At 36.0% G+C, this 12,362-nt stretch overlaps 1 protein-coding gene across 2 annotated transcripts in view; it reads left to right on the forward strand.

The window, feature by feature from the left end:
• NKAIN2 (sodium/potassium transporting ATPase interacting 2) overlaps positions 1–12,362 on the forward strand; it is a 741,160-nt gene that overhangs the window by 408,811 nt on the left and 319,987 nt on the right. For both annotated transcript variants that reach the window (XM_036414935.2, XM_036414937.2), the window contains exon 3: positions 2,334–2,414. In XM_036414935.2, coding sequence (XP_036270828.1) covers positions 2,334–2,414 — 81 coding nt within the window. The remainder of the gene's footprint in view (positions 1–2,333; positions 2,415–12,362) is intronic.

Raw genomic sequence — 12,362 nt, forward strand, 5'->3', positions numbered from 1 at the left:
GAAACAAAGAAAACAAGTCTAGACTGCAAGTTCAATTAGTGGAAGAAAGTTCTAAGTTTATGTAGAAAGTGTTTTTGTTTTGCATCCTAAGTAAAGTTTGAAGATAGTGCTTATTTTACTGACCATTATTAGTAAGGGAGGGAGAGGGTGTCACCATGAGCAAAGGACATGATGAAACACTTTGTTCATTCTTTGATTTTTTTTTTTTTCTGAGTCACTTAAACCAAGGCACAGGAACCCCCAGGCACTTTTTATTTTTTTCTCACCCTGTTACCCTTAAAATAGGACCCAGCATTTCACCATATTTCTAAAACTAAAATTTAGATCTTCAAAGCAGTTGAATAATTTAGATTTTAGTTGTGTGTGTTTTTTTTAATGAGAGAATTCACACTTCCCAGTACTAAGCAAACTTAGATGTTTCCATAGCTGTCTGCTAGAACTGAGATCTTTGCTGCAGACAGCTCAGCTTCTTTGCCTATTTCTAGCCCTGAGCCCTCAAGTCAAACAGCCTCTCCAGTTCTTTTTTTTCTTTTTTTCTTTTTTTTTTTTTCTTAGACCATTTAGTTTCACCCTTACTTTAGTGTCACTAACATTGCACCTGGCCAGCAGTTTGATGAACCCATCATTTGGAAAACAGCTGAGTCATTTTTATGTGTTACATCCACTCATTATATAGGGATCTTAGTCTTCACACTACGTGAGTGATCATAGTTCACTCATCGAAACCAGGTCTAGGAGGGGAAAAGAGGTTATACAACTGAAAATGCCAAGATTTTTTCCATATTGCTGCTCATCCATCAATTTACAAAATATTTTATTAGTGCTTATTTTGTGTAAAACACTAAGTTAACAAATTAAAGACATAAACAAATTTTAAATGAACCATATTCTCAAGGAGCATATGCAAATTGATATAAGACATTTGGAATGAAATTAGGACAAGCAAGGTCTTACTAGAGCCCTAAACAGGATTAAGCCAATACCAATTAGATATCATTTAGGAGGTAATATTTAAATTGACCTTTAAAGAAAAATAAAATATTGATAGGTGGTAAGAGGAATACCCAAGGGATAAAGAAAAAAGTATTGGAAAATAAAAGAATAACATTTAAAAAGGCACAGAGGTGGCAAATAACTACCTATGTACATGGAATTGCAAGTAATTCACGATGTTTGAAATCCATCATGAAAGATTAAATGAAATGCATCTGGAAAATATTAATATAACAGGGTACAAGATTATGGAGGTCCTTGAATGATAAAATAATGATTTCAGAACTCATTATATAAATAATGGGAACCATTGGTGTTTACTTATCAGAGAAATTGAAATCCTCTCATCCCACTTTTTAAAATTCCCATCCACTATTTTCTTTGTTTATAGCACCCTTCCCCCAGAGTCCTTCAACTCCCCACTATTTTGGATAAAGTTTATATGTTTGTTTGATTCACTTTTTATGGAAAGTGTTTCACCTCTCATGTTAAGCTTTATAGGACTAGTTTTTCTCAGACTAAGCTCACACTTCTCCCATCTTCCTTGATTATACTCAGATTATTTTAATGATTTTATATAATTCTACCCTCACCACTTGACTTGCTTTCAAGGAGAATTTATCATTGGTCTTTGATTCCTCAATATCTTTCCAGCATGTTATTTTCTAGATGCTTAAACAATTATAGTTGACTGACTTATCAGAACTATGTCTTGGTAAAAAAAATAAATAAATAAATAAAATAAAAATCCTCAGGGAAGAAGACAAAATAAATAGAAAACAGAATAAAATTAAGGGTAATAGCTACATGATCACTGTAACAGCAGATTGTGAGAGGATAAAATAAGAAGGTAAAAAGGGAAATGAAAAGAAGACCTCAGAAAGAGAAAGCTGATTAGATGGGACAGAAATAGAAGGACTATTTGTGGACGAACCCATATAATTTGGAGAAAATTTGTATTATAATGGTTTGATTTTTGTCAAAAAAAAAATGAGTTCCCTTTGATGGGTTGTATTTAATATTTCTTTGGAGCTTCCAATTCTTTGTATATCTAGAAGTCATAATCACTGTCCCTTAAAACAGAACGTGGGCTAGTATTTCTTTTGTCTTAACTCAAAAATTATTCTTAAGCAAGTTTGGGCTAGAATACTAGAGTCCATAACAGTGAGAAACATATCAACAGAGATAAATGTGCATCCTATCCTGTTCCCTAGAAAGAAGCAATATCTAATATTCCCCACTAATCTTATGATTTGCGTACAAAAGTTCAAGTTCTATTTAAATCTTATTCAGCTGATTCAAAATTAATTATATGGTATTTCTCTCTTGCTTTTCCACAGTATGCTGTCTGGCTAGTCCTCTGGGTTACGTGGAATGTGTTTGTTATCTGCTTCTATTTGGAGGCTGGGGACCTCTCAAAGGTAATTTGCCTGAGTCATCAATAACGTGTTACTAAGTCTCTTCCTAAGTAAGGCAGAGTCTCGCCCTGCTCTTGGCACTTAGATGCACCTAGAATGAAGGTAAATTGAAAGGTGTCCTCATATATAACTCTGCATTTCTACCATAGAAGATATGCTTTAGTGTGTCACAAAATGTATTTTTATTTTTAAGCAAAACTAATGTGAAATATTGATTATTATAGTGACCGTGCTGTAGACTTTTAAAACGTTGACTGATGAGGGAATCTTGAAGATTAAGTCTCCTAGTTTGCTTATTGCTCTGCTAAAGATTTTCCTGACTGGGCCCAAATAACAATGAAATGATTTGAACAATTAATGGGTTTTAATTGAGTACAATTGTTACCAGAGGTATATAATTTATTATTTAGATTAAAAATTAAACACTTTATTCTAAAATAGTCTATGAAAGACTTATAATACTTGCTTTTTTCATTAGTTTTTTTTTTTTTTTTTGCGCTGTTCGTAGGTATATGTATACTTGTTTTTGAGCATGTGGACTAACTTTATATTTCTAACACAAATGCCTTTACTATTGAAATGATGTAGTTTTTAAATCTCTAAGACCAGCATCCTTCTTTCGGAATGCAGTTAACACAAGGTAAGTCAAATAATCCATTCAGGGAAGTAGCGTATCTGGCTTGAGATGCTTAAGAGGTTGCAAACCTGCATTTCTTAATATTAACTTTAAAAGACAGATGGTAAAATATTCTTCTACCTATCCCTGTTTAGAACAGAAAGACCCTGCAGAGACATTGACATTTTAAAACCCCAGAGATGATAACCTGCTTTAAAAGGCAAAATAACTGAGCTATAAAGTCACCAGGAATTACGTTGGCAGAGCTATATATTTTGGGGGTTGAGTGATGGGGTTAGTAGTAATACACATTTATAATCTGCCATACAGGAGTTTTTCAAAGTGCTCTGTGCATTTGCAAGGATGCTTATCTGACTTGACAGAGGCATTTCTATGATCCTGTAGTGCATGGTCCTCCACATTCTGGGAAGCAGGCAGTCCTTCCTGAAGATGATGTGACCAATGAAAAGGGCTTGTTCAGGTAGCTCTTGGAAGGACCCAGCCAGGACTGCTGTGTGTCCATGTCAGAAAAGCAATACACACTTCGCAAGGATTTGAATTCCTTACCCAATGTACATCCCGCTGTTTTATAATCCACTTTATTCGAAGGAAGTCCACACTAGAATGACTCTTAATGATACTTTTAATTTTAAATAATCACCTTAAAATTGGAAGGCATTTATTCAGGCATATTAGCTGTGTAAAATAATCTAGCAGACCAGTTTGTTTAATATACTAGTAAAAGGAGAGAGAGAGAAAGAGGAGATTTGAGCCAAACAGGCTGCACAAATATTCTCTAATGTGTTCACTGCTCCATGTGCTAACTGCAGGCTCAAAATAAAGCTTGTGATTTTCAGGCCTTGGACATGGGCATGGAAACCCCAGCAAGGGTACATCCTGGAACATTACAGTTCAAGACAGTTGCAACCCAAATGACTAAGAATTCTTCTAATGCACACAGGCAGGTAATGACTATCAGTTGGCAGTGCAGCAGTTAATACCATTTCTTTTCTTTTCATCTTATAAACCAGGCTAGGCTCTGCAGAGCATATGAAAATTTAATATTTTTAACAAATACTCTAAAAGAAAACCATAAAGGGCAAAGTTATAATAGTTACCTGCACCAGGCTTTTCGTCCCCTTCCTCCCCAAAGGGTTTGAAAAAGGAGTGTATATGCCATTTAATTCTTTAGCTTCTGTAACTGCCTCACATCCTTCAAGCAATGCAGTGACAGGAGGAAGCAACGATGATTGAAAAATGTACAGATATATGAAAACTCAAAAATGGGACTTCTGAAATTGCTGACAATGCTTAGATTACAGAGTATAAACAATCTTTTCTCAACCCACCATATATAAAATAGTTTGACCATACAAATGGGTCTGTTCGTTTGTGGCTGAGGGAGAAATACTGGGCATTTGAATCAGGGAGGACATTCTATGGTCCTATATATGTGAGAGAAGTGTGTTTACTTTCATAAAATACTTTGTAAATCACAATTCCTTCACACAGTGAATATTGGCAAGGTTGTTAAAGCAATCTTTAGTTATCTACTGGAGTTTAGAATGTTGCGGGGTCATTTTGCATGTCTCTTCTATTTGTGTTTTTCCCTAAACTATTTTCCCTTTACTAATGAGCAAAACAGATTACAGTCATTAACCCACCCAGTGTGTACATTCAGTAATGGAATGGCTTAATTACAAAAATATGGTACACCACACTGACCTGTTTGATCTTCAGTTTTCTCTGTACCCATGGCTGTATTGCACATGTATTTCCTTCATCAGAAAATCTGTGTGTAAATCAATGATTATTCTTAAAATATCAATAGATAAATTTTAATTAGTATCCCCATAGCATTTAATTGATCTAACAGATAAATCTGTTCAAAATAATCATAGCAACAATGTAACACATTATGCATGCTTTTATATATATGTGTGTGTATATATATATATATATATATATATTTACATACATATATGTGCATGCATATAAATATGCATACATGTATATGCATAGATATACTTGTGTAGGCTTATATATAACTAAAATATTGTAAATAACAGCAATGATATAAGGGATTAAAGGGAGAAATTAGAATTACTTTGTTAATATAGGAAACACACAGTACATGCGGTAGTATAGTACTCATTGAAAATGAACTTGGATTACTTATAAATGTTAATTGCAAACTTTAGGGAAACCACTAAATTTTTTTCTTTTAATTGACTGTGCTGACATTGATTAATACAATTATATACGTTTCAGATGTACAATTTTATAATGCATCACCTGTATATTGCATTATGTGTTCACCATTCAAATTCAAGTCTCCTTCCATCACTATTTATCCCCTTTATACCCTCCTCGACCTACCCTCAGCCCCTTTCCCTCTGGTAATCACCATAATGTGGCCTGTGTCTATGAATTTTGTTTTGTTTATTTATTGGTTTTGCTTAATCCCTTCACTCTTTTCACCCAGGCCCCAATGGCGTCCGCCCCTCCACCCCCAACAGCTATCATTCTATTCTCTTTATGAGTCTGTTTATATTTTGTTTATTAGTTTCTTTTGTTCATTAGATTTCACATATATGTGCAATCATATGGTACTTGTCTTTCTCTGACTGGCTTATTTCGCTTAATATAATACTCTCCAGGTCTATCAAATGCTATTGCAGAAGATAAGATTTCCTTTTTTGCTACTGTTGAGTAGTATTCCAATGTATATATGTACCAGTTGTTTGTTTGTTTTAATCTACTAATCTACTTATGGGCAATTAGTCAAAGCTAGTATTTCTGATGTGGACTTTGAGCATCTCTTGGAAGTCAAAATATTAAGCACTAAACATTTCTTTCTTTTGCCTTCCTACTAAAGCAGTGGTAATTCTCCTTGAGGTAGTGAAGATGTCACTGACTCACTAGGGAAAGTTTGCAAAATATAAGTATGAAAAGTAGAAGTACAGAGATTGATATTCTAAGGCAGTATGCTGCTGGAAATAAGAATAAAGCAGATATAAACATGGCCTAAGCAATTGCCAGCCTCATTTGTATCTAAATCCCAGTTTACAGGGATCGTTGTAGAACAGGAAATTTTATTCTATGCCCCAAATTTAAACACTATACTTTTGTACCTTTATTGTTACAGAGCTAGGTAAAAATATAAGAATGTGTTTGAATTAAGTATCCCATAGCTTTACATTTAGTATAATTTAATTGTTAAAAAATTGAAAGCTTACAGGTGTTTTTTTTTAATCTTGGAAGATTTGGTCCACATTAAATGATCTTGTGTGAAGTAGGTCCTTAGATGTTGCAATAGCTGCAGAACTGAGTTGGGAATTATGTCCGATTCAGCATGTCCCCAAGCTCCTAGTGTGCTCTCGGTCAGGGCTAACCTTCTCAAAATCACCCCCTTCCTGTGAACCACCACCTTAACGTGACCCCTGGAACTCATTTTAGAACTGAATTGGAATTGGCAGTTGCCAAATTAGCTTTGGAGGGCAAAATGTCAGTTTCTATGTCTGCAGTTGTACTCAGGGACAATTGATGCCTTGATGAACTATGGGAAATACAAAAATACAATCCAAAGAATATTAAAAAGTGAAATAAATCCATTCCATTCTTTTTTCCTGCTTCTAGCATCTAGGCTCACTTAGGCAGAAGGAACAAATAAGTGACTATTTTCCTTGCCTTTTCTATGATGAAAGAACAACTCTAATTCTGTACTGTACTTAAAATTTACATTGAAAATACAGTTGCACTTCGGATTAGTAGCTCAGGATACTATAGGTAACCAGGGAACAATGTTCAGTAAATGCTGGCATTAGATGCAAAGCAGTGCAAAGAAAATGAAACTGTGTAACTCTCTTTCCTGATTAAGAATTATGGAGCGATTTTGAAATATGTAAACTGATTTGCATACCAACATTGCACTTAAGGTGTTACTTTGCCTCCTCTTTAAAGATTTATTTTTGATGTTTTATAAAGCAAAATGTGTATTCCGCCTGATGCAACCAGCAAAGCAGCTTACAAGGTTAAAAAGAAAAAGATGACTCATTAATAAACAGCTATTTAGAGAATTATAATTAGAGTTTTTTTCCCTCCTTCATTAGCACATGTAGCCTGCTGGAGGAATGAGTCTAATGGCAATTGCAGGACTCCAGAGTCGCACACTCATAGGTAGAATAATATAGAAAACCAAAGTAATTAAGAGGTTTTTCAAAAAAAAAGTCATCTTTTTTTCCTAGTGTAAAAAACGAGGCATTTTGCAGGGAAGTGGCTGCATTGACACCGTGGGGACACTGTCCCTTTCCAGTCTAACAGAACAATCCCTAGTGACAGATCCTCCAATCTTATTTGAATCGCAAGTGAGAATGAGCTTAGTGATCTCAATTAGTCCCAAAGGGGCGGGGGGGGGGGGGGGCTAATATCACACAATAGGGCACACTCTGCAATTGCTCCCAAAGAGATCTGTCGCTCGCCAGACACCCGGACGAGCTGTGACCCTCCTGGGGTACATCTGATACACAGGCTTCCTCAGCAGCCTGCACAGCCGATGGACTCCAGCTTTTGCATTCGGATTTTACGAGCACTGAAATTAATCCATTAAGCATTTTGTATACCCAGACCCCCCACTACTTACTTTTAACGCATTTATATAGTAAGTTAACGGTGGCATCATGGTGTGCAGCATAATGAGTTCCATTCTTCTTGTCTCTTTGCTTCCTGTTTTCTTCTTCTCAATGGGGGGGAGGGGGGGGGGGGAAGAAAACACAACAACACAAAACACAACCAAGATAGCTTAAGTTTAATATTGCCAAATAGCCAAATAATTAGTGCTGCCAGATATTTCTTTCCTCTTTAAAGTTCCCACAGAAAATTTAAAGCCACAAGCACAGTCTTGAAAACAAAGGCAGCAGAATAGTATCTAATAGAAAGAATGGATGTGACTGCACAGTGCACAAACCATAAAGAATTAATTGGTTATAAAATAATGAGAAAAGAGTATTTCACTGCAGTCTTCTAACGTCGGAAAGGTGGGCCCTCGGTCTGTGACTAATTCCATCGTTTATTACGAAGGCAAGTTGTAGCAGCTTTAGGGGTTTCTTTTAGAAAAGTGAAAAAATAAACCACACTATAAATGTGATTTTAAGGGTTATAACATTTCCCAGGTTTCTATCACTTCCTTTGTGATAAGCATGTTATTTTCTGAATAATTCCATTCTCCTGAGTATTTCATAAGAGCAAAAATCTCTCTAAGGGGCACAACTGACATGATCTCATTTGGAAAAACGTTATGGAAGAGTCAAGCTGAAATGCAAATGAGATACAAACCCTAGTATTTTCCTTGACAACTGTGGAATTACTAAGTCTGAAGGCATATGAAGATTGAAAAAGGAGGAGAATAAAATAATTGCATATTCAGAGAAAAGAAGAAACCGGTATGGTTTTGATGATAGCTTTCTTGGCACAACAAAAAAGCTCTCGTCACAAATTAAAGTAGTCATGCAAAGTATTATTGATGGAAGAAGTATGGCTTCAGAACTACATATTCTCACAGGATACTTTGAAATCTAAATCACTACTTGACCATGTTTGGGGCCAAAGTTCAAGTTCTGTTTCCCCCAGAATGTGTTAAAGGCAAAATCAACACGAGAAGACGGCACTTGGAGTAGCACATCCCGCATGCTGACTGTGACATCTATCACCCCTCCAGTCCCCAGGGTCTGTTCGATCTGTTTATCTTCCCGGAAGCTGTCCACTGGCTTGAGAAGGTGCCTTTCCCAGAGAGAGCAGAGCCAGCCTTTCAAATGCGCTAGAATTGCTGTCCTCGGGATTTTTAGTGATTTTTGTTTGCTTGCTTATCTTAATTGATAAACTGCCTTATAAGAGAGAAACTCAAGTTTACTTTAAGCTGAAATGTTCTCTTTAGAAGTTGATACTTACATATCTGGGTAAATGAAAAAAAAAGTTAACATGAATTTTTAAAAATCACTATGTGATGACTTTACATTGATTTTTTGTGTGTTTTCATAGTATAACCTTTGTTTATGTGTCAAAATTATATATATACTATATATATATATATATATATATATATATATATATATATATTAATCATTGGCAAATACCATCATCGTCATTCTAATTATTGGTCAGTTTTTCTTCTCTATTATTAATATAATTTACAAAGAAACCTAAATAATATATCATTGTTTAAAATATTTGAACATTATAGGTTAATTTTCAAGTTGCAATTAACTTAAAATAATGTAAAACAACTCCTAATTTTCCTCAGCTTTCTAAAAAATGCATGGAGTTTAGCCATAATTTTAAGTCGAGTAAGAATAAGATGATCTATTTATAAAATTCTACTTACAAAATACTGCCATGACTGTTGTGAAAATATTCCAGCGGGAAAGCAAGAGTAGTAAGAGGAAACATAGTTTGCATACTTTCATGTCCAAGTTATAGATGCTTTTGGCTTTGATTGAGGAGACAGCAGGGGAGGCAGTAAAAGTTATGTCATTCAAGATCATATCTAGTTAAATTCTCAATACTGGGTGAGGTTAGGGCAATAGGATGCAGGGTGTAGGAATAGGATGATCAGAGTTGACTTATAGACCTGTAGCCTTAAGCCATTAGGAGAATTAGGTGTTTTCATTTATTGAGCTGGAAGCAGACAGGACAGATATTGGAAAGGAGGAAGAATATGTGTGCAGAACCAGTTGCTCTGTTTGACCTCATTCTATCTGAGCTGCCCATTAGATATCCCAAGCAGGGTTGTCAAGGAAACAAAAAGTATACATGAATCCAGCATTTAATAGAGGTTTTGAATGGGAAATGTAAATGTGAGTCATCAGTATATAAATGGAAGTAAAAGGCACACACACAAAAAAATAAGCTCTCTTAGGGCAGACACATAGAGAAAGGAGCAGGTTAAGGACTGTGCTTTGGGATCTAAGACTTTATTTCTCAGGAAGAGGAGGCCCCAGTGAAGGAAACTAGGCAGAGTGGACAGGAAAGGAGGAAGAAAGGAAGGAGATGAGTGTTAGAACAAAACAAATAAGATGGAGAGATGATAAATTGTAACAAGAATGAGGATTGAAAATAATACCAAATACAACAAGGTGGATGTTATTGCTGACCTTGAAAAAACAGTATTTTCAATGGAGAAATAATAAAGTTTTATTAAGCTGAGATGAGAAAATTGAGAGTGAATAAAGTCAGCGTCTTTAAGGACTGTTGCTATAAGAAGCACAGAAATAGGAGGGCCTTAAGGCAGTCTAGGGAGGTTTGTGTGCTTTTATATACTTTTGTTAAATGCATATACTGGAGCATATGTTTATGCTGAGAAGGAAATCTAGTGAGAGGAAGAAATTGATGGAGCAGAAGCAAAGTTCTTAAATAGCTGAGAGGAGATGGGATTCAGGCTGAACAATGATGGGGCATCAATAACAAGAAGGAAAGAAATGCAGAGCCCATGAGTGTAGATGCAGGTCAGTTGCTGGATGGAGTAGTGAGACAATAAAGACATTCTCCTGTAATTGCTTCGCTGTGCTTCTGTTGAGTCAGGGGCAAGAATCATAAGTTTAAGTAAGGATTCAGGGTTTTGAGAAATGGGAAATTGTGTTTGAATAGAGTAAACCATGAGATTAGACTTAACATTGGTTTTTCTAAATAATAATGATAAACAAGTACTGAGTCATCAGCATGGTTGCCAAGTGTTACTTCTGAACTATGAAACTCATGGATGCTGTAAGCCAACACAGCCTTTGCCTACAACTGTTACAGCATTAGCATCATGCTCTTTTGAATTCATTGAACAAATTAGATTCAGAGAACTGACTAGTGAATAAGCTTCAGTATCAATGTCCTGTATTAGTTGCTGACCAGGGGGCATTGACTGGACTCATGCTGGGCTATCCTGATAAGTCTCCTGCCATTCAGTCTCTGGAACTTGGAATAGGACCCTGTGCTCTGCACTGAATCTCAAGAGGGCGGTCCCATTCAGATTCTGTGTTCATCTGGCTTCGGTCTAAATTTAGTCAATGACAGAGCTTCTCTCTACAGGTAGTCAATGACAGGTACTGTCCAGATTGGTAGAAAATTGGCAAAAAGAAATAAGCCAGCTATTTCTTTTCCTCTCCCTGTGTGCCAGGGGTCCCACCATGACTACACCTCCTCTGGATCCTGCTGGCCATACACCTGTTGTGGTTCCAGTTCTAACAGTGGCCTCCAGGCATGGGTTTCAGTGGCTCCTGTTCCATTCCTCATCCCCAGCCTAGGATTGAATAATCCTATATTCAATCAACACATTATTTTAGGATTAAAGGTAGCTCTCACCTGCTGTTATTCTCATTTTTTTCCTCAATATTCTCAGGTCGCCTCCTCAGCTCTTTCATCATGGATGTAATCAATTCCCTGCCTTATTAATTCAGTTTCCACTTCTTAAAGTGCTTTCTATGTTTCTTATTGGGCCCTAACTGATACAAGTTTTATGTATGGTAAAGATAATGGCACAACAGTTCTATCTAGGCAAAAGGCAAGATAAGCAGGCTTGGAGAAAGTCTAGGAGTATAGAAATAATTCTCTGATTGCAGAGTAGGTAACTACACTCGATTTTCTTTTTAAAATGAGAAAATACTCTAACAGAAGAGACTATGTCATATATCTTCATGAAAATTTCATCAAGATGTCCAATATTACAGCCACAATGTCAATTGTACTTCAGGAAAGACATTATGAAAGCAACTTGGCTTATTTTTGCGAAATATTATACATTTATCCTGTATGTGTTTACCAAGTGGAAGAGCAGGGGATCTGGTACTGAAATGGAGGGAGAATTTTACTTTTTAATTTTTATGTCTTTTGAAACTATTCTCAGACATTTTAACTACCTGCAGTTATGACTCACCTAATAAAGTTGCAAGATAGAGACCCTAAAAAACCTGTCCCATTGTTGGGTGATTAATGCAAAGATGAACAGAAACAATGTGCAGCTACTATAGCTACTTGGGTCCCAGTGATTTGGTGATGCAGAGAATTATGGCTGCATCCCATTTGTGAGGACCTGAGTTTTCTTTTTTTACCCATGGTTGGAACTTCCTTAAAAAATGTCTTTGGTCTTGTCAAGCAGCTGCAGTTGAAAGATATACCCCTGGGGCTATGTTTCTGCTCCCCTCTCTTGCAGCTAGATGTGAGCATCTAAATAGTTTACAGTAATGGAATACAAACAGAAATATGTGTATCGTCTCAGGGAAATGAATTTTAAGTATCAAGTGTGATATTTAGCCTATTTCCCCTTCTACTGGCTGGATGTGGACACAGTGAGG

The sequence above is a fragment of the Pipistrellus kuhlii genome, unplaced genomic scaffold (genome assembly GCF_014108245.1).
Source record: "Pipistrellus kuhlii isolate mPipKuh1 unplaced genomic scaffold, mPipKuh1.p scaffold_m20_p_5, whole genome shotgun sequence".
Classification (NCBI taxonomy): Eukaryota; Metazoa; Chordata; class Mammalia; order Chiroptera; family Vespertilionidae; genus Pipistrellus; species Pipistrellus kuhlii.